The following is a 24,333-nucleotide window of genomic DNA, read 5'->3' on the forward strand; positions in this document are numbered from 1 at the left end:
AGTAATTAAGCAAGCGTGCATACAGTCAGGAAATAACACCGAATCTTCTTTCATTTACGGTTATAAACAAATTGGAGAATTTATCAATGATTTTATTTTATTTTACCAAACTAGTATTGTTTCTTTATCCACGAAACAGTGGAATTTACATGTAGGTCATTCTTCAAGCAAGAAAATAAGTACTTTTGACGCCGACAATGTACAATTTCTGGACAAAATCAGTGATCAATCGAGTTTTTTTTGCTATAATTCTACCTGTCATCAGACTAACACATTATATACAGAAACAAATTATGTTTTTCCAATAAAATGTAAACATACATACCTTCAAAGCAAGTCAGTCACTTTAAAATGCTGTTTTTCAACTTTTTGCTGTCAGTTTATTGTTTTGATCACTCGCAAGAGGAAGAGGGGGAATACAGTCGTTTATAGGGTGTGGAACCGAAAAGTAGTAAATTCAGCAGGTTGTATTAAACGAACTGTAGTTTTCTTATATAAAAGTTAACACCCCCTTTTCGTTTTTGTTTTTCTACAGTAGCGATCTAGTTCTTTATCGGATAATAAGTCTCTGAAAATTTGATATGCTAGAAAATGTCGAAAAACCGTTATGAAGTAAGTGGATTTTATATGAAATAAAGAACAGCTGGATTTAGTGGTTTTCAGCCTATAATAGCCTACATCTTAGCGGGTCCGCATACCATTTACTGCGTCGTTTGTGCATACAAGTTGCTATGCAAAGTTGATTACAAATGGCGGCCCCCTTGTAACTTTTCATTTTTAAAATTTATTTGATTTATTTATTTCCTGAAGAGCCGCCTACGCTTTATTATTTCACAAACAACATAATGCCTGTAGGTATTACAGTCGCGTACAAAACTGTAAATATATTTGCTGATTTAGGCATAATTTTCGGTATAAAAAAGCTTGATTTGATTTGAACTTTTTATTGTTTTATTTTCAATGCTTTTCATATTTTTTGAAAGCAGAGATTCTGCACTGGTTAGAACCGCAAATTTAGCTTTGAGTGGCCTATTTTCATAAATATATGCATTATTTTTCAATTTATAAAGAAATGGTGCCTTCTTATATATTACGTCCCACCCTCTGTTCTTAAAACATATAGCCTCCTTGTATGCCTCTTTCTCGTAATTCCGAGCCTTCTCATTGATCCGAGCCTTTGGAAAATTTGCACTTGCAGCTATTTCCTGTTTCTAAATTTTATGTATGTTTTGGCAAATCATATGACAGTTAAACAAAAATAAAAAGAAAATAGTATTACTTGCATTAAAATAGAAATATACACAACAGAAAATTTTGGCACAAAATTTGCTTATCTAAAATCGCAGGGGTAATATATAACTTTCTTACAGAAAACAGGAACCACTTACTGTAAAACTTTTTTGTCCGCAAACACAATAATATATCTGTTCTTGATTTTAAAAAAGAACTTTTTCAAAAAAAAGCCTTATTTTTTCAGAGCTACCGGTAGTACAAATGATCGTAAGTCTCGGTTCAACGAGAAAGAATCTGGCTGTTTCAGAGGGTTAGGGTCATCATGTGAAAGCCTGGATTATTCATTAACAACAATCTTTAGAATTTTTCTTCATGGGGATTTTTTAAGTTTAGATGTTGGAATATCAAACTATAGCAAAAACACTTTTGAAACTTAAAACTGTTACTGACCAGCACTGAAATACCGGTTAAGGGGCTCGAAATAACGAGAAAAGGGCATACTAATTAGCGAACGCTACCATCTCTCGATTGATTTCAATATATCATCGAATTACCGCTCTTTGCAAAGGTGTACTTTTTTAACTTATCTATTGGCATTTTCATTATTTTTTTTTGCCAGTTTTGAGCAAAGTATTGGTAAGTGTTTTACAGAATATTTCATTCATATCTTTTTCTAACTGACAAAGTACACTGACCTCATAAAATTTACAAGAAAATCTTATTATTTATGTTTTGATATGTTTCCCGTCTGTCAGATCTAACACATACATGTGTACAAATTTTCTCATTTTGATGAGACTATATATAAACTTATGGGACTATTTAAATAAATGCATTAAATTTTATTGCTGAAATATTTGTCTGATTTGGGTCATGACACCGTAAAGGCAGTACTGGTGAAAGGTCGAGAATTGGTTCTTTGTAGAATGTGATTATGGATCAAACTTACCTACATGTACATACCTGTATTACGTCATGTAGTAGAAGTGAACATCCTAAAATAGAATACACAGCTTTGAAAAGAATCAGTCTACCAATCAATGTCAATATCTTATATTTGATTATTTTTTAACCTATATAATTACCACAAAATAGTGTAAAACTGGGTCGAGAGATGGTACATGGAAGCTATCGTAGGAGGACCTGTTTCAGTGACTGACCTGTTTCAGTGACCTTCTGAAAATCTGCTGCCATTACCAAGTGCAATAATTTAGGCAACTAATTATAGTAGGGTTGTTAACAGTAACATAAATTTCAGCTTTTGATACGCTCAATGGATAAATTTCTTTCATTCATAATGACTCTGTTCCTTAATTTTTTATTCTTAATACTTTGGGATCATAGATTCCATTCAAATATCTTTATTGTAGAGTTCCACTTTACCCGTTCAAGAAATAAAAATGGGCTAAGAGTTTTGGAATTATGGGTGACCTTATGGAAGCTTTAGATCCAAATGAATATATCATATAGACAAAAAAAAAAATATACATCTATTTACAGTGTACTACCCAACAATCTCTTTTTCTGAGTGGGAGTCTCTTGTTCTTGACACCAGAAAGATAAGGTCAAAACATTCATGCTTTTAAAAAAAACATAATAATACATTTTTAGCTCGACTATTCAAAGAAGCCTGTACGAAAAAAGGACCTGTTTTACAGTTGTAAAACGTCTGTAAAAGACCTGTATTTTGAAATTACAACTGTAAAAGACCTGTGGAAAAATGATCAGAAATACAGTTGAAATTTTCAGGTGAAAAATACGAAGGTCTCAATTTACAGCTGTAAAAATTTTACAGTTGAAACTTACAGCTGTAAAATGGTCATGACTCAAAATTACAGTTGTAACATTTTTGGAGGGAAACATGAGTATTGTCGGCCATCTTTAATGCATTTTGGCGGGATATAACTGAAATTCACACAGACATCACATCTTGTAAAATTTTGGAATTTAAAGCAGTATAGAGTAAGTACAGATGTTTACTTGTCTATTATAATTGTAAAAGGATATGTATAAATACATACATTAACAATTTACTCTATACTTGAAGCCGATAAGTTTAAAAGAAATAATTACAAGATTGTCATATGTTTTCATGACTGACAAGTTTTATAAACAAGATCTGCATATGTCCTACTTTGTATCCTTCTCTTGAATTTTGGTTCTACCCAGGTGCCCGCTCGTGATGAAATAATGCACGGAGGGGCACCTGGGGTCTTCCTCCACCATTAAAGCTGGAAAGTCGCCATATGACCTATCATGTGTCGGTGCGACGTTAAATCCAACAAAACAAACAAACAAAATTCTCTTGAATTTTGCAGTTGCTATACTGTAATCATACCACATATACTTTAAGGTAGCAAGGTACACTTAGATGCGAAAATTTTGGGCACGGACGGTCTTACATGTAGCACGTCGCAATATTGCACTTCCCCGCTGAGCAAAATTTGGGTGGCTATTTTATAAATTGCGTGCATGTTTTGTGCTTTTGATTAATGGCAAGATCGGGATTCTCATACAAGAATAAAGAAAGTTATCAAAGCGAAAGGTTTACATCATCCATGAAAAATAGCGTGCCAAAATCATCAATTTTGCACCTTTTGAACAGTCTACAATGATCCCGCTGCAAGAACACTGTCCAATTTTATTGCATTTCTTAATTTAATAGTCCTTACTGAACGTCAGGACATAAACGGAATGGGGGCCCATCCAGCTCGTTTTTTTCGGAAAATAACGAAAATGTTCCTGAGTATCAATCAACAAGCACAGAACCCTTCCGTGAATTGAATTTTTCCGCGAAATGGTGTCTCATTGATCATACAAAGCTACCAGCAGTTAGTTTTCCAACTGACATCAGAATTTTACATGTATCGGCTGTATAAATTTTCTAAAGAATTAATAATCATTATCTCTCACCTTAATTTACAGACATCCAAAATCACGATGTTCTCTTTATAACAAATATTGACGGGGGCCAAAATTCGAAAGTGTACCCTGCTACCTTAAGATTTTTCAGTTAATGAACAAAAGAGGGTTTTACTTGTTCTGAACTTTATATGTCTTTCGCCAATTCAACCAAATAAAAATGTTTTCAATAGCATGAAAAGAAGTCTGTATGAGAGACTCTAAACTTGCCCACCCCTAATGCACAAATTTAGCCAAAATTTACAAATCGTCGCTACGAGACAAAGAACGTACAATACATCCGTTTTTACCATTTTCTGACATGATTTTACGTATTTTGTCATTAGGAATGATATAAGGGCAATTCTGCACCATTTTGCGAAAATAAAATGTCTCCACCCTTTATTTTCCTATTTCATGGGGTCCCCACCGTCCGACTATCCCCCTGATTGACGAACTGCATAGCTGGTGGGCCAGATATGCGCTCTGTGGGTTAATAACGACAAAAATGATGTTTTTACTGTACCAGAACCTTGTTACTGGAGCTAGAATCCAAAAAAAATCGTATGCATGTATATTGACTTTTATGCTTTTATGTGTCCTCACCGTAACATTTTTGAGCTGCTGTTCCGTCAGGTAGCGTTTTAAGTGCCCAGAAAGTTTAGAATATCGAAGAAGAGGTTCTAAACTATTTGAAACCGCACAAATTTAAGAGTTCTTTCAAAATTTAATTTTGGCAGATTTTCCTTAAGGTAGCAAGGTACACTTAGATGCGAAAATTTTGGGCACGGACGGTCTTACATGTAGCGCGTCGCAATATTGCACTTCCCCTCTGAGCAAAATTTGGGTGGCTATTTTATAAATTGCGTGCATGTTTTGTGCTTTTAATTAATGGCAAGATCGGGATTCTCATACAAGAATAAAGAAAGTTATCAAAGCGAAAGGTTTACATCATCCATGAAAAATAGCGTGCCAAAATCATCAATTTTGCACCTTTTGAACAGTCTACAATGATCCCGCTGCAAGAACACTGTCCAATTTTATTGCATTTCTTAACTTAATAGTCCTTACTGAACGTCAGGACATAAACGGAATGGGGGCCCATCCAGCTCGTTTTTTCGGAAAATAACGAAAATGTTCCTGAGTATCAATCAACAAGCACAGAACCCTTCCGTGAATTGAATTTTTCCGCGAAATGGTGTCTCATTGATCATACAAAGCTACCAGCAGTTAGTTTTCCAACTGACATCAGAATTTTACATATATCGGCTGTATAAATTTTCTAAAGAATTAATAATCATTATCTCTCACCTTAATTTACAGACATCCAAAATCACGATGTTCTCTTTATAACAAATATTGACGGGGGCCAAAATTCGAAAGTGTACCCTGCTACCTTTACATACTAGATCATTTATTTTGCCATTTTCATAGTAATTGCTACCTTATCTAGAGAATTGCAATTCATCCTAAAACTTTTTGCACCTCTACTTTCGTCCCTTAAAATAATGCTCTCTTTTTCAACATCTATAATATTTCTACAGCTGTAACTTTTGGGCATTTTTACAGCTGTAACTTTTTCATTTTTTCAGCTGTAACCTTTTTACAGGTGTAGCTCATTTGCATATTTCGAACTGTTTTACAGTCGTTTGACAGCTGTAAATTGAAATCTACAGCTGTAAAATCAATGTTGTTATGTAAAATCTACAGGTATAAATTTGGAATAAGCATGACTGTTATTTTGAACAAAAATACAGGTCTTTTACAGTTGTAAAATTTCGTACAGGAAAGTCTAGCTATTCTACTCACCCTCAGGCGTCGGCGTCACACCTTGGTTATGTTTTTGCATGCAAGTACATACAGCTATCATTTATAGGCATAATTATAGCTTTGAAACTTATTTATTCTTTTTCTAGGTCAATTACCAACCTCACTGAGTCAAGTTCCATAACTCTGACATGTATTTTCAGCAAATTATGCCCCCTTTTGGACTGAGAAAATTCTGGTTAAGTTTTACATGCAAGTTACTATCTCCAAAACTAATGCAGATATTGAATTGGAACTTCACATGTGTCTTCGGGGTTATAAAACTAGTTAATAGCACCCAGTCCCATAACTCTGACCTTCATTTTGGCCAAATTATGCCCCCTTTGGACTTAGAAAATCCTGGTTAAAGTTTTGTGTGCAAGTACATACAGGTATTACTTAAAGGCATATAGATTTGAAACTTATTTTTTTCATTTAATAGATCAATCATCAAGCTCACTGGGTCAAGTCTCTTAACTGTAACATGTATTTTTGGCAAATTATGCCCCCTTTTGGATTTAAAAAATTCTGGTTAAAGTTTTACATGCAAGTTACTATCTCCAAAACTAATGCAGAAATGGAATTGAAACTTAACATGTTTCTTTGGGATTATAAAACTAGTTGATAGCATCAAGTCCCATAACTTTGATATGCATTTTGGTCAAATTATGTCCCCTTTCGAACTTAAAACTCTTTTGATATTTAACTTTTTTGGTAATATTTTCCTGCTTCTATGACAATATTTCGAATAGTCGAGCTTGGCTGTCTTACGGACATCTCTTGTTTTTCTACAAACTTATGAGGCCTAGGCATCATTTGTATTGATTTTTTCATCAAAAGTGGGATCAGTATTTGACAATCGATCTGAAAATGATTCAGCACCCTTTCAGTTTTGCCATAATGACGTTGCCACATCATGTCAACGTCAGAATATGCTGACGTTCTGGTTTAACCTGGGGCCATTATGATTATGGCGTGTGAGGCGCGCAGGGCCATTTATAATGGCTTCATCAATTGAGGTAGTAATGACCGTTTTAAGCGGCCTTTTTGTAACTATTTTTAGTAACTTATATAATTAATCATTATATGTTTAATTAATTGTTTACAGGAACATGAAGATGATGGAAAATTTAAACCTCGAAATAAGAAGAAAATTGAAGAAAGGGATTTAAGAAAGATGGCACCTCAGCTTAGGAGCAAATACCTTGCGGTAAGATTTTGCTATAGCCTCTCCTTCTTATACCCCAGACTTAAACGGGATTGGTCTCCATAATAAATTAAGTCAGAATGTCAAAGTTTTGAAAATTTATAAAACCTGTGTTGTTCATTTGAAATTTATTTTTAAGTCAATACTTTATATCACTCAGATATTTTTTACTAGGATGACACTCATTTAGCTGTTCTTTTTATAGAGGGATGACAACTATAAAATATCAGATCTGGTAGTTCTGCTACTCAAGTGTAATGATTTCTACATTCATGTCATTTAGTGTATGGGTACACATTCTTAAATTTCAGCCTTTCTATATAACATTGCTTATGAGTTCGGTGACTAAATAGTCTTTTATATGATGATGTTCGTTGAAATAAACATTGTATCAACAGTATGAAGAACCACCAAAAGATGTAGCTGAGCAACAAGCCAATGCTGCCAAACGCCTCAAAGAGAAGAAAAAGAAATATCAATTGTATGTAACAGTTTATATTTCATTATTAAGGTTGTGGACCAGTTTATACATATGACAATCTGCATTCTAGTTGTATTCTCTGTATGCCATTTTGACATTCTACAGTTTTTAGTTTGACTACACAAAGTATAAGGAGAGCTATCCTACTTGACCCGATGTTGGCGTCTTTCTGCGTCCCCACCTTGGTTAAAGATTTTTTTACACTTTCTCTTTTATCAACTTATCTCTGTAATTCCTTGATGGATTTGATTCAAACTTAAAACAGTTATTCCTCATCATCACCCACATCATTTGACATAAGGGTCATAACTCTGGCACCAATATTTCATAATTTATCCCCCCTTTTCACTTAGATTTAAAGGTTTAAGTTTTGATGCACTTTCTCTCTATCTCTGTTATTACTGAATGGATTTGATTCAAACTTAAAACAGTTGTTCAACATCATCACCTACATCATATGACACAAGATGCATAACTCTTGCACCAATGTTTCATGAATTATTCCCCCTTTTTACTTAGAATTTCATGTTAAAGTTTTAATGCAGTTTCACTCTATCTGACTGTTATTACTGAATGGATTTGATTCATACTTAAAATAGTTGTTCAGCATCATCACCCACACTATATGACATAAGGTGCATAACTCTTGCACCAACTTTTCATGTATTATTCTCCCTTTTTACTTAGAATTTCATGTTAAAGTTTTGATGCAGTTTCACTCTATCTCTGTTATTACTGAATGGATTTGATTCATACTTAAAATTGTTGTTCAACATCATCACCCACACCATATGACATAAGGTGCATAACTCTTGCACCAATTTTTCATGAATTATTCTCCCTTTTTACTTAGAATTTCAGGTTAAAGTATTGATGCAATTTCCATCTCTGTTATTACTGAATGGATCTGATTCAGACTTAAAATAGTTGTTCAACATCATTACTCACATCATATAACACAAGGAGCCTAAGTCTGGCACCAATTTTTCATGGATTATGCCCCCTTCTACATAGAATTAAAGGTTTATTTTGATGCATTTTCGCTATATCTCAGTTATTATGAAATGCATTTGATTCAAACTTGAAGTAGTTGTTCCACATCATCGCCAACATCATATGGCACAAGATGCATAACTCTTGCACAAATATTTAATGAATTATACCCCCTTTTCGCTTAGACTATACTTATATAGTGTTTTTATACACTTTTTCTTTACCTCTCTTATTATATATATTATATAATAATATATTTATTCAACATTGGAGTTAATAACAGTCCAGTGACAGCTCCAGTTTCCTCAGATGTGCCCAGTTTCATTATTAAGCATCGAAATAGTCAAGCATGCTGTCTCCTATGACAGCTCTTGTTATCAGATTGTCTATTACTGGGTTGATACTCATGCCATCTGTATTATTGCATTGTCATTTATTGGGATAATACACAATCTATAGGTATTACTGTATTTTCAGTTACAGGGATAATACCCACCTTATACATTGTCTGTTACAGGGATATATGTATTATTTTATTGTCTGTTACAGGGATACATGTATTATTTTATTGTCTGTTACAGGGATACATGTATTATTTTATTGTCTGTTACAGGGATAATGCCCCAGACTACATATATTATTCTATTGTCTGTTACAGGGATACATGTATCATTTTATTGTCTGTTACAGGGATAATGCCCCAGACTACATGTATTATTTTATTGTCTGTTACAGGGATACATGTATTATTTTATTGTCTGTTACAGGGATAATGCCCCAGTCTACATTGTATTATTCTATTGTCTGTTACAGGGATACATGTATTATTTTATTGTCTGTTACAGGGATAATGCCCCAGACTACATATATTATTCTATTGTCTGTTACAGGGATAATACCCCAGTCTACATGTATTATTTTATTGTCTGTTACAGGGATACATGTATTATTTTATTGTCTGTTACAGGGATAATGCCCCAGACTACATATATTATTCTATTGTCTGTTACAGGGATAATACCCCAGGGATACATGTATTATTTTATTGTCTGCTACAGGGATAATGCCCCAGTCTACATATATTATTTTATTGTCTGTTACAGGGATAATACCCCAGTCTACATTGTATTATTCTATTGTCTGTTACAGGGATAATACCCCAGTCTACATATATTATTTTATTGTCTGTTACAGGGATAATACCCCAGTCTACATTGTATTATTCTATTGTCTGTTACAGGGATAATGCCCCAGTCTACATATATTATTTTATTGTCTGTTACAGGGATAATACCCCAGTCTACATTGTATTATTCTATTGTCTGTTACAGGAATACATGTATTATTTTATTGTCTGTTACAGGGATAATGCCCCAGACTACATATATATTCTATTGTCTGTTACAGGGATAATACCCAGTCTACATGTATTATTTTATTGTCTGTTACAGGGATACATGTATTATTTTATTGTCTGTTACAGGGATAATGCCCCAGACTACATATATTATTCTATTGTCTGTTACAGGGATAATACCCCAGGGATACATGTATTATTTTATTGTCTGCTACAGGGATAATGCCCCAGTCTACATATATTATTTTATTGTCTGTTACAGGGATAATACCCCAGTCTACATGTATTATTTTATTGTCTGTTACAGGGATACATGTATTATTTTATTGTCTGTTACAGGGATAATGCCCCAGTCTACATATATTATTTTATTGTCTGTTACAGGGATACTACCCCAGTCTACATTGTATTATTCTATTGTCTGTTACAGGGATACATGTATTATTTTATTGTCTGATACAGGGATAATGCCCCAGACTACATATATTATTCTATTGTCTGTTACAGGGATAATACCCCAGTCTACATGTATTATTTTATTGTCTGTTACAGGGATACATGTATTATTTTATTGTCTGTTACAGGGATAATGCCCCAGTCTACATATATTATTTTATTGTCTGTTACAGGGATAATACCCCAGTCTACATGTATTATTTTATTGTCTGTTACAGGGATACATGTATTATTTTATTGTCTGTTACAGGGATAATGCCCCAGTCTACATATATTATTTTATTGTCTGTTACAGGGATAATACCCCAGTCTACATGTATTATTTTATTGTCTGTTACAGGGATAATATCCCAGTCTACATGTATTATTCTATTGTCTGTTACAGGGATACATGTATTATTTTATTGTCTATTACAGGCATAATGCCCCAGGCTACATGTATTATTATATTGTCTATTACAGGGATAATGCTCCACCCTCAGATGAAGAAATGCAAGAGAAAGATAAACATGAAAAACTTATTGGACAACTAAAGTAAGTAAGCATATTAATTGGTGACATTTAGAGAAGGTACCTTTCAATTTGTTTTTATGCCCCCGAAGGGAGGCATATAGTTTTTGAACCGTCTGTCCGTCTGTCGGTCTGCCAGTCTGTCAGTCTGTCCGCAATTTTCGTGTCCGGTCCATATCTTTGTCATCGATGGATGGATTTTCAAATAACTTGGCATGAATGTGTACCACAGTAAGACGACGTGTTGCGCGCAAGACCCAGGTCCGTAGCTCAAAGGTCAAGGTCACACTTAGACATTAAAGGACAGTGCATTGATGGGCATGTCCGGTCCATATCTTTGTCATCTATGGATGGATTTTCAAATAACTTGGCATGAATGTGTACCACAGTAAGACGACGTGTCCTGCGCAAGACCCAGGTCCGTAGCTCAAAGGTCAAGGTCACACTTAGACATTAAAGGATAGTGCATTGATGGGCGTGTCCGGTCCATATCTTTGTCATCGATGGATGGATTTTCAAATAACTTGGCATGAATGTGTACCACAGTAAGACGACATGTCGCGCGCAAGACCCAGGTCCGTAGCTCAAAGGTCAAGGTCACACTTAGACATTAAAGGATAGTGCATTGATGGGCGTGTCCGGTCCATATCTTTGTCAACCATGGATGGATTTTCAAATAACTTGGCATGAATGTGTACCACAGTAAGACGACGTGTCACGCGCAAGACCCAGGTCCATAGCTCAAAGGTCAAGGTCACACTTAGACGTTAAAGGTCATTTTTCATGATAGTGCATTGATGGGCGTGTCCGGTCCATATCTTTGTCATTCATGCATGGATTTTAAAATAACTACGCATGAATGTGTGGCACAGATAGACGACGTGTCGCGCGCAAGACCCAGCTCCGTAGGTCAAAGGTCCTAAACTCTAACATCGGCCATAACTACTCATTCAAAGTGCCATCGGGGGCATATGTCATCCTATGGAGACAGCTCTTGTTAATAGTATTATAAAATTAGAAATTTATTTTCGCTATATTAGCTTACTGTCTTTTTTTTGCACGAAAATACAATCATTGTTATAAATTGCCCTAAACGTTTAGCAAGTCGTCCATGTAAAACTATTAAATACACGACTAAGGGAACAATGCAAATTACGGAATTCACAAACTTCCAGCCTTGCAAAACTGCCTGGTTTTACAGTAGTCATTGTTAAGCATTCCAAAATTTTGAAAGGTAGGCCAGATATAGTTAACTTTTCTGCTGACTGCACAATGGTGAAATTTTTTTCTTGCATTAAAGAGATTTGTTTGATAAAATCGTGTTGGCAATCAGTTTTTTAGTTTTAAGATATAATATTCCTTCATTTGTCTTTATAGCTCTTATAGATTAGCTGAATATGTATCTAATTCAGTACAGTTTTGATGTAATTATTTTAAACTTCGTACATAGTCCTTTTTAGACTTGATTATTAAATCTAGAAAAGCTTTTTAAAAAGTCTTCAAATGTGGGAACAGGAATGATCTGATAAACTAATATGTGAAAGTGGTAGTATCGTTGTTTTGAAATAAAGAATAAGGTTTTGTCTTTTATAACAGGGCAGCTGAGGCCAGAAATAGATTAAGAATTATGAGACTAAGATACCAGTCTAGTAGGGTAAGTGAAATACACCAGTCTTGTTAAAGATACCAGTCCAGTAGGGTAAGTGAAATACACCAGTCTTGTTAAAGATACCAGTCTAGTAGGGTAAGTGAAATGCACCAGTCTTGTTAAAGATACCAGTCTAGTAGCTAGAGTAAGTGAAATACACCAGTCTTGTTTAAGATATCAGTCTAGTAGGGTTAGTGAAATACACCAGTCTTGTTAAAGATACCAGTCTAGAAGGGTAAGTGAAATACACCAGTCTTGTTTAAGATACCAGTCTAGTAGGGTAAGTGAAATACACCAGTCTTGTTAAAGATATCAGTCCAATAAGGTAAGTGAAATACACCAGTCTTGTTAAAGATACCAGTCCGATAGGGTAAGTGAAATACACCAGTCTTGTTAAAGATACCAGTCTAGTAGGGTAAGTGAAATACACCAGTCTTGTTAAAGATACCAGTCTAGTAGGGTAAGTGAAATCCACCAGTCTAGTTAAAGATACCAGTCCAGCAAGGTATGTGAAATACACATGTTTACGGTAGTTAAAGTTACCATTCCAGTAGAGGAAGTGAAATACTCAGTTTTTAGCTCGACTTTCCATAGAATAGTAGAGCTATTGGACTCACCCATGCGTCGGCGTCTGCGTCCGCGTCCCGATTTGGTTAAGGTTTTGTATGTAAGCTGGTATCTCAGTAACTGCTTGTGGGAACGGATTGAAACTTCACACACTTATTAACTGTGATAAACCAAAGAGCTATAAAAATAAATAGATTGGCAACTTGAAAGGCATATAGAGCAAATCTCGCCAACCTCCCGTGACAAAAAAACGAGATCTCGTTTACCGGAAGTGGCGCTTTTTCCACGCGCCATTTTGTATGCGAAAGCAATTATTCATCGGTAAAATAATTATCACCGTATGACCACGCTTCTTTCGATTGCAAAAGAAACGTGTACTTCGTGTCTTAAGACCATTTCACATTAAACTAGTTTTGTTTTAGAAGCTAACATGTATTTTAAATGTAGTTTTAAAGGTACAGATTGTAACTCCATGCTCGCCGATGTTTGTTTTTAATAAGATAACGCCGAATCACGCTCTGACACGAGCTCACGCGAGATTACAGCCAGTTGCCATTCTGTGTATTTTATACTTCTTTGGATAAACTGACTTACATTGCACAGGTTCCATAACTCTATTTTGCTTTTTCACAAAATTATGCCCCTTTTTCGACTTAGAAATTTTTGGTTAAGGTTTTGTATGTAAGCTGTTATCTCAGTACTTACTAATGGGAATGGATTGAAACTTCACATACTTGTTCACTGTCATGATTTGACATGCACTAAGCAAGTTCCATAACTCTACTCTCTTTTTTCAAAATTATGCCCCTTTTTCGACTTAGCAGTTTTTGGTTAAATTTTTGTATGTAATCTGATATCTCAGTATCCACTAATTGAAATGGATTGAAACTTCACACACTTGTTCACTGTCATGATCTAACATGCACTGTGAAGGTCTCATAACTCTACTTTGCATTTTTACAAAAATATGCCCCTTTTTCGACTTAGCAGTTTTTGGTTAAGTTTTTGTATGTAAGCTGGTATCTCAGTATCCACAAATTGGAAAGGATTGAAACTTCACACACTTGTTCACTGCCATGATATGACATGCAGTACAGAGGTTCAATACCTCTACTTTGCATTTTACAAAATTATGCTCCTTTTTCAACTTTTGTATTCATTCAATTGATAAGGCTGTTGAATAGTCGAGCGTTGCTGTCCTCCAACAGCTCTTGTTAGTTAAAATATTAGCCCAATAGGCTAGGTGAAATACACTTACCTAGTAAAGACATTGGGTTATAAAGTAAAAGTATTACTTTATAATAAACAATAACACTTGTCTAAAATAGTAATGTCAAAGGTGTCACTCTTTTAAGTTTAATCAAATTCTTAAGACAAAGAATTACCAGCTCTTTAAGGGGTAATGCTGCAAAAAGTTCAAGACCAGCAAAAGGTAACTGATGTGTAGAAGATACCAGTCTAGTATAGGGTAACTAATCTGTAGAGCTTTTAGAGGGCAATAGTATGTGCTGTAAATCCTTAAGAGGAGATCAACCAAGTAGAGGGCAACAGTCATATATAGTCATATATATGAGATCAACCAAGTAGAGGGAAACAGTCGAGTATAGTCATATATAGGAGATCAACCAAGTAGAGGGTAACAGTAATGTACAGGAGACCAACCTAGTAGAGGGTAACAGTCATGTATACATGTAGTCGTATATATAAGATCAACCAAGTAGAGGGTAACAGTCATGTACAGGAGACCAACCTAGTAGAGGGTAACAGTCATGTAAAGTCATATATAGGAGATGAACCAAGTAGAGGGTAACAGTCATATATAGGAGACCAAGCTAGTAGAGGGTAACAGACTAACAGTCCAGTTTAGTAGAGGGTAGCAGTCTTGCACTAAAAATTATACACAAGCCCTTTAAAGAGTGTAAGACACAAGCACTGCAGATGGAAAAGTTAAATTAGTCCCCAACAAAAATTCGCAGAACACCAGAAGAAAAATTCAGATTCTTAGATGATAATTCAATTTGTTTCGTATTTTCAGGCTCAAGAAATCAGTCACTTGATAGCATGTCAACCGACGGCCCTAAAAGCAGTAAGATTGCAGGCACTCGTTCCTTCGTACCCAGACACTAAAGACAAGGGAGATGCTTTAGATAAGCTTGATGTAAGTAACATAAAGCTTTCCATTTTTTCCCAGCTAAGTTGTTTTGCCAGCTGTTTGCTGTCTTTCCCTTAATATTAAATGTTTTAACCTTGTATATATTTGAAAATCCACAAATTGTTGAAATTGTGTGATTACAGTCATGTACATAATACTATGTGTATCTATGTATGTGGGTATGCATGTATTTGATGCTATTGGCGATATAAAAGAATTTTGAAAATGTTATGATAATGATATAGTATGGTTTATAAGTAAATGGCTCCCTGAACCTAGTTATACTAGATTCAGGAATAACTAAAAGGGTCTCCCCATGGGGCCTCGAAACAGAAAAAAAAACAAACTAAAAAACAAAATATATTTATACATATATTGCAATTTCTGTGTCCTTTTTGTACGCCCGAAAGAAAAGAAAGGGACGTATTATGTTATGACGCCACCCGTCTGTCCGTCCGTTAGCAATTTCGTGTCCACTGTAACTCTTGAACCCCTTGAAAGATTTCGAAGAAACTTGACACAAATGTTCGCCACATCGAGACGACCTGCAGAGTGCATGTTTTGAATGTCTTGCTTCAAGGTCAAGGTCACACTTAGGGGTCAAAAGTCATACGACTTTGTTTCGTGTCCTCTCTAACTCTTGAACTGCTTGAAGGGTTTTAAAGAAACTTGGCACAAATGTTCACCACATTGAGAGGACATGCAGAGCATATGTTTCGGATGGCTTGCTTTAAGGTCAAGGTCACACTTAAGGGTCAAAGGTCATACCTTCGGGCGTATATTGCTCCACATTGCCATGCTCTTGTAAATGTAAATTGTATGGATATATTTTACATACATTCAAAGAACTTTACTTCTTTTGCAGCGAGAAAGAGTTGAAAACCTGTTGGAGGATGCACAGGGTCTATTAGTGAACAGAATTAATTGACTGTGTCTGAAACTTCCTCTGCCATCACCATTTTCATCATTGATATTTGTGGACTGGTTCACAGATTTATGTTTTTTCATGGTCACCATTTTTTTGTTTGTTTGTCGTGGTTGTGTAAATATTAAATTGAATATCAGATCAAACAAACATGTTAACACAATTCTTTAAGGGACTTGTTGGAATGTTAAAAACAGCACAACCCATCCAGAGAGACACCCCTTGGAAAATCAAGTTGTTCGTATACAGAAGCCTCTACACTGGAAAGGTAAATTTACAGAGAAACTTGTAAAGTAGGAAAGTAACAACTGAATGGAGATAAAAGCTCTTCACAGGTGGCATTTTCAAAAGTTATGCTGTATGTGGGATGTACTAAAGATTGGCTAATTTTGAATTGACTTTATCAAGTGATTTCATATATATTAATATAATTGCGTTTTAGGACATGATGTAAGTTGATATTCATGAAGTTTTTGAATTCCTGAGTGGCATTCACAGATATTAGTGAGAATAATACCATTGATCGTGAATACAGGCTGTACTGTCTGCAGTTTACTTCATAAATACAGGACTATTGATCTTCTGCGTTAGAGCTGGCACATCTGCTCTAGAATACTCTCTTTGATGGTTCTTTGTTTATCACAATTTTTTTTATTTTCAAAATGTTTTTTTTTTTTTTTGCAAGACATATTAGGAATAAATTTAGCAATGACAAAATTTTTTAGTGTATGAAATAATTACAACTTTTATTCTTGGGTTTATTTTCATTTTTAAACAGGACATAGATTGAGATTTGACAAGAAGGAATTAAAAAAGAAAATTTAAGTAAATTTTATATACTGTGAAGTCATTCAATTTAATGGATATTAAATTTTGTGGTTTTGCCCAGAACGACTATTTTGTTGGGATATGAGTTTATGGATCTTTACTTATCAAAATAAAAGAACTTTGGTCGTTCTTTTGGATTTAATTTCTTAGATTGGTGCACCTACGAATCCACAAAAATTAGTCCCTTATGAATATGGATTTTACAGTACTATTAACACTACCCTTGGAGGAATGAGTGGGGGATGGGGAGCCAGAAGTGGTTATTACTTGCAGGTTGGTATATAGTGAAAGGTTGGAGTCACAAATGTGGCCTCTGTTCACAGATAATCTCTAGTTTGGCTTGATTGTAGATAAATGGTACCCATATGTACTGTCTCTTATGTAAATATAGATATAGTTCTGTGATACTTTTTTATTTAATTTAAAAAAATAAATCATTGTTTTATTAAATTCATTGTTTTGAAAACATTTTTTTTTTCATTTTATATGAAGTTTTCAGAAAAACTAATTACAGTGAAACACTGTTCATTCGAGCATCAATGGCTCAAGTACTAGGCTTAAGTCGAGCAGTTCATGTGATGCAGTAACCCGGTTCCTGTTATCTTCTATTGTTGGATTACTCGAAACCCTGGAGAACTTGAGCATTTTGTCAACTGAGTGATCTGTATTTTATGCTATATTATTATGTTTCTTTATGTATATGTTGGGCATGTGCAACAGGCAGGCCCCTGTGCAGTGTTTTCTAAGTTGTTTGATTCTTCAGGTTCTAAACAGTGTACTACTTACGTTGTATACTTACTGTTTGATTCTCTTCCATGTGACACCTTTAACCTGCTAAATTTCTCAAATGGACTGTTCCATCATTCAATTTGGACAGTACCATTTATCATTTGAAGGGTGTTCAATGCAAATTTACTGACTGAATAGCGAACAGTGCAGACCATGATCAGACTGCACAAATGTGTAGGCTGATCTTGGTCTGCACTGGTCGCAAAGGCAGAATCACTTGCCACCAACAGGCTAAAGGTTAAAAAAAGCAAGAACAAAATAGTGGCTTATTCAAAGTACAGTTTTAGTACTGCCTGATAGACATGCTATTGACAGCATGTTTAGGGTAGTTTTGTAAAGTTTGAAAACATACACACATTTCATGTCTAATGACATCATTTATTTGGATAACTAATCAGCACATTACCCCAGATTCTTTTAGGTGAATTTTTTTAAGTATGTACCTAGTATATATAAATGAAAAATCAACTTTAAATGAAGTTTGCATTGCAGAAAAAAAATTGATCTGAACATGCAGAGCTACCTTGAAGTAGTTGACTGGTTATAATGACCCCTCAGCAATTCCTGTGCTAATGCTTATTCTTGTCTGTTATTTCAGCATTCTTTGGATGTAAATTTAGCTCATTTGAGCAATGATCCATGTAACAACCGTAGAGTACTGAAATATGTGTGACATACAGTGAAAACGTAATAGAACAGAAATCACTGATTGTCAGTTCAGGTCCGCTACCTTGAAGCTTGCTTTATGACAGTAGAAAACAATGGACAATAATATTTTCTATACTGAAGTGATCAAACATTCTTGTGGTTTGTTGTACTTTGTATCATCATTTTGTTGTTAGCCGAGCACATGTGATATATGTTTTGTGGTTCACCACTGCCATTTTGTTTCAACTGTGACCCTTTTTAAAGCATGTATTTTATACACATACCTTTAATTCTTGTATATATATATATTTGTATTTTGGTAATGTTACACTTAAAACCTGCTGGTTATCCGTCTTGTGAAAATGATTCATTTTTTTGTGATTTGTCCTTAAATTGACAGAATAATATGTGAATAAAGTCAGCTTTCTGTTATAGCTGTCCTCGATACTTTCCAAGAGAGGATTGTTTTGTATGAATACTGCATTTATATTTTTTTCACGAGTAAGGAAATAGATATTGATAGAGGATTTTTCTTTGTTTCAGTGAAAAATTGAAAAATCTTTCACCGAGTAAACACCAGATGTAATTTATCGAGTGAAAAACGTAAGGTCTTGATGTTAATTAGTGTCAGATATTTTGATCCAGCATGTAGAAAATACATACGTTCTTTTTACTTCATGGTTTAACAAAATTTTATCCATTATGAAATTTCATTCCAGTAAACGACATTTCACAGTGAAATTATCAGGTATATTTTACTGCTACATTTCAGTAATTCACTGAAAAAAAATATTGGTGTAACGGATATAATGTTTTAGTATCTGGAGACTAGTTTAGATTTTGTAAAATCCATTACTTCTTGAATTTTGTTTTAATAAATATGTTGTAACTTGAATTTGATTTTTGTCTACTTATTGGATCATAGCAATGACTACAAGGCAGTCTGAAAGACAGCTAAATCCCCCGCCACTGTTATGGATAGTGAAGGGTAAACATTTGACCTTGAGCTGTGACCTTGACCTTGAACTGACATGACTGACTCATGAATTCTGCACATCATCTTGATGAGGTGATTATTTTGACCAAAGTTTCATGAAAATCCTTCAAGGGGTTTAGGAGATACAGAGCTCAAACCTTTGACCTTAACCTTGAGTTGACATAGCTGAATCATGAGGTTAAATGAAAATCCTTCAAGTTGTTTAGGAGATAGAGTGGACACAAAATGGAAGGCTCAAACCTTTGTGACCTTGACCTTGAGCTGGCATGGCTGACTCACGAGTTCTGCACATTGTCTTGATGAGGTGATCATTTGACCAAAGTTAATAAAATTCCTTCAAGGGTTTAGGAGATACAGAGCGGACACAAAATGGAAGACTAAAACCTTTGACCCAAGTTTCATGAAAATCCTTCAGATAGAACACAAAATGGAAGGCTCAAACCTTTGACCCAGAGTTATGACCATGACCTTGAGCCAACATGGCTAACTCATGAGTTCTGCACATCCTCTTGATGAGGTGATCATTTGAATCAAGTTTTATAAAATTCCTTTAAGGGGTTTAGGAGATACAGAGCAGACACGAAATGGAAGACTAAAACCTTTGACCAAAGTTTCATGAAAATCCTTCAAGGGGTTTAGGAGATACAGAGCAGACACAAAATGGAAGGGTCAAACCTTTTAACCCTAAGTTGTGACCTTGAGCCGGCATGGCTGACTCGTGAGTTCTGCACATCCTCTTGATGAAGTGATCATTTGACCCAAGTTTTATAAAATTCCTTCAAGGGGTTTAGGAGATACAGAGCGGACATGAAATGGAAGACTAAAACCTTTGACCTTGACCTTAAGCCAACATGGCTGACTCATGAGTATTGCACATCGTCTTGATGAGGTGATCATTTGACCAAAGTTTTATGAAAATCCTTCAAGGGATTTAGGAGATATGGAGCAGACACAAAAGTGTTACGGAAGAATGGAGACCATTCATTCCTATAACCCCTCACCACTTGTGGTGGCGGATTAAAAAATGTCCTTTATCATATTTTTGTATCAGGGCATTTTAATTTGACTACTGTAAAATCAGTTAATTTCAGGGGCATGGAAGTGTGTGGTTTTGGCCAAAACAATGAATTCCTGGAGACATGAATTTATGGATTTCAATATTTGCAGGTTACATGAATGAGAAAATTATGTTTTGATTAATTTTCCCTGAACAATGCAACTATGAAATCCATGAAAATAAGTCCCCCTTGAATATCAATGACTTCATAGTATGGTATAAGCTTAGGAAATTACCATGAAATAAGATTTTTTTGTGAAAAATTTATTTTCGCTCTATTTGCAGACCATATTTAAGAAAATAAATGCGCGCACAATTGCTGCTATTGCTAAATGTTGTCCTATATATATAACAAAATCTTGTCAGCACATCTCCTAAACTGTAACTATGTGGGTGTGCATATCACTCAATTTTGTCTGAATAAAATGTGCCTGTACTCGAAGATTTAAATGAACTTCATAGTCTTCAGTACCAAGCCTAGCGGCACATATTTTTACAGTTTTTTTTGGATGATACAAAAAAGTTTGGAGTAAAAAAAAACATTGTCAGCATCTCCTTAACCGCTGGACGAAAACCTCACAACAATAACTGGTATGATATGCACCTGTGCTTACTGTCAGCATGTTCCAACTTGGATTTTTTATAACCCCTTGATAACATCTGTTGGATTTGAAACGTAATAACAAGACCTCATATAGGTATATTTACATATTTATTCAAATGTTTTTTTTATATTCATATAATTATATAGCTTTTAAAATCAAAATAAAAGTCATTCTGACAAAGATACAACATATGGCATATACTAGGCACTACCCAAACACATAAGCTTGCCTTAAGACATAATTTCATAGACTAGGAGTCGACACTGGAATCTTGATATCAACATTAAATACACAAATATTGCCCGCGTATCGTATCGTGTCACCTAGCACAAAACACTGTACAATATAAATAAAACTAACATATTAAAACTTCACTGCACAAATATATCCATCCTGGTATATCATTATTTCAGTGAAATATGTCTACAAAAATATGAAATGTCCAAAAAAAATTAAAAAATCGTTGAGTTTATCGGCCAGAGAACAGTGGGGCCAGTTATTTTTTATGTTCTAAGTTAGAGAATAAACAAATGACTGAATATCATACAATATTTGAAAAGAAATTCAAGTATTATTATCTCATTTTTAATTTCATTATTTTTAGTTTTATCACCTATATTAAAATTAAATCCCCCAAAATTTGCTAAGATCTTCATATCAAATAAAAAGAAGAAAAGGAAAAAAAAAAGACATGAAAAGGGAAGACAACTGCATAGAAAAAGTTTGACTGGTTCACTTAATAGGTAGAGCACTATAAAACTGTCTCCCCTAATAATTACTTTAGAATGACCAAGTATGTAAACTATTGTCTTTACAAATTTATGCTGTTGTAAAACTAAAATAATGTCAACAACATACTTAAACCCATTTCATTTTTGTTTAACAACAGTTTCGCTTTTGAATGTACCTTCTGTGAGACAAATCTTATCCCTTAAATCTAAGAAAGACTAGCATTAGTTTCATAATTAGGTGGAAAAAAAACAACATTCATCATAGCAAATTGCACCAGATAAAAATAAATAAACATGCATTATTGCAATGGAAAGTATAATTATGATGGAAACTTCGAGATAATCCGATTTATGCAGATCGCTGAGAACAACACTGACCCACATTATAGCCCATCTCTGAATCGCTCAGTTTGTTGGTAATCTATCTCTGATTTTCTCAATTTGGTGGTAACCTATCTCTGATTGTCTCAATTTGGTGGTAACCCATCTCTGATTTTCTCAATATGGTGGTAACCGATCTCTGATTTTCTCAATATGGTGGTAACCGATCTCTGATTTTCTCAATTTGGTGGTACCCCATCTCTGATTTTCTCAATATGGTGGTAACCGATCTCTGATTTTCTCAATATGGTGGTAACCTAAATTTGATGGTAATCTATCTCTGATTTACTCAATATGGTGGTAACCTATCTCTCATATACTCAATATGGTGGTAACCTATCTCTGACTTACTCAATATGGTCATAACCTATCTCTGATTTACTCAATATGGTCGTAACCTATCTCTGATTTACTCACTCCAGTAGGAGTTTCTGTCATTGTCATAAGCAGTGAGATTTTTTAACTGTTCAAACTCGTAAAAAGTCTCCTTTCACATAACTTACGTCTTGACTAAAAATAACATTTGTTACTTACTTAAAAAGGCCTTATTTGACCTCATTTCGAGGGTTCAATGCAATAAGGGTGTATCTACATATAATAATCATATGTAGATACTCCCTTATTGCACTGAACCCTCGAAATTTTGTGGTGTAACTACCTTTATGCGTAAAATATATTTCATTAAAACATGGTTCAAAGCATGTCAGTGTTGAAATTCTTCATAATCATTAAGTAGCTTGTGTGCTAAGTGGGAAATATTGAAAATAAATGGATTTATACGCCGTGCTTCAAACAGCAGATCTTTTATGTTCTATTTCAGATTGTATTCCACTTGATGCAGATCGAAACGAGTAAAAAAAAATGTACAAGTAAATAATCATTAGTAACAAGATCTAACTCAACTAAATTAAAATGAAATGAAACTATCTGATGAAATAATGAAGAAAAAACAAAAAGACACAGAGAGAAAAAATGTGTCACACGGTTTTTGACACAAAAACCAGTATTTATTTAATAAAAAAAATATTTGAAATGATAGACCTAAGAAGACAAAATGACCATCATGAATATTGCCTAAACTGGTTCACTAAAGCAAAACCGGTTGACGTGGAAATAACATTATGTACTTTTTGGTCTGGTTAAATACATGCAGTCTAAAAATACTCACTACACCCTCCATGGTTGGTACTGTAGTGCATTTGTATGGTTAGGTTGGTGTAAAACCTTCCTTGGTGTTACATGATCCAAGGTCAATGTTACATGATCCAAGGTCAATGTTACATGATCCAAGGTCAATGTTCAACATGATCCAAGGTCAATGTTCAATGTCTTCGTCACATAATTTTACAGAAAAAATGTTATTCCTAAAAAGTATCACACAGTTGAAAACACTCCAGTGTTACAAGATTCAACAGGAAACTATAGAGCTGCTTTTGATAAAAGCAAATGTCTCCCACAACTGCCTTATCAGACTTTCAGTGCTTTGATTATCAAAAACAAGTTTCAAGGGCCATAATTCTCAAGTGCCTGGGCCGATTTGGTTAGTTATCGAACTTGCCGAGGACTTATTGGCAAACACTTTTTGTTCAAGTTTGGTGAAGATTGTATAAGAAATGTTCGACTTAGAGTGCGGACAAGCTTTGTGATACACAGACAGGCGTAAATCAATGTCTACCACACTACTGTATGGTGGGACACATAATTCATATTCTTCACCCCCTCCCCCATCTCCAACCACAACAAAAAATCAATTACATTCAAGAAGTTTTGTCAAAAAACCTATCTATAACCTGAAACAGTGTTACACATTTTCAGTGTACTCGTATCATGTGGTAAACATAGCTATGTTCCTGTTCCTTAGATTCACTGCTTCAGAATTATGTGTCAAAGGACTTTTATATCTGACAATATGGCTTCAAAATCTAATATAAGCCGCACCATGAGAAAGCCAACAGTGCGTTTGCAACCATTGGATCCATGCTGGTCGCAAATGCACTATACTGGTTTTCTCATGGTGCGGTTCAATGATCTATTCGTGAGTAAAATGTAAATAGAAGCTGT

At 34.7% G+C, this 24,333-nt stretch overlaps 1 protein-coding gene across 1 annotated transcript; it reads left to right on the forward strand.

Annotated features, from left to right (window-relative positions):
• Positions 1-717: 717 nt before the first annotated feature.
• Positions 718-19,396, forward strand: LOC123540799 (protein LKAAEAR1-like). The gene is made up of 7 exons (XM_053526253.1): positions 718-851; positions 7,049-7,150; positions 7,546-7,628; positions 10,897-10,968; positions 12,541-12,598; positions 15,195-15,317; positions 16,177-19,396. Exons 1-7 carry the CDS (start codon positions 846-848, stop codon positions 16,237-16,239), a joined length of 507 nt encoding a protein of 168 aa, XP_053382228.1. The 5' UTR covers positions 718-845; the 3' UTR covers positions 16,240-19,396.
• Positions 19,397-24,333: the final 4,937 nt, after the last annotated feature.

Source organism: Mercenaria mercenaria, chromosome 16 (genome assembly GCF_021730395.1).
Source record: "Mercenaria mercenaria strain notata chromosome 16, MADL_Memer_1, whole genome shotgun sequence".
Taxonomy (NCBI): Eukaryota; Metazoa; Mollusca; class Bivalvia; order Venerida; family Veneridae; genus Mercenaria; species Mercenaria mercenaria.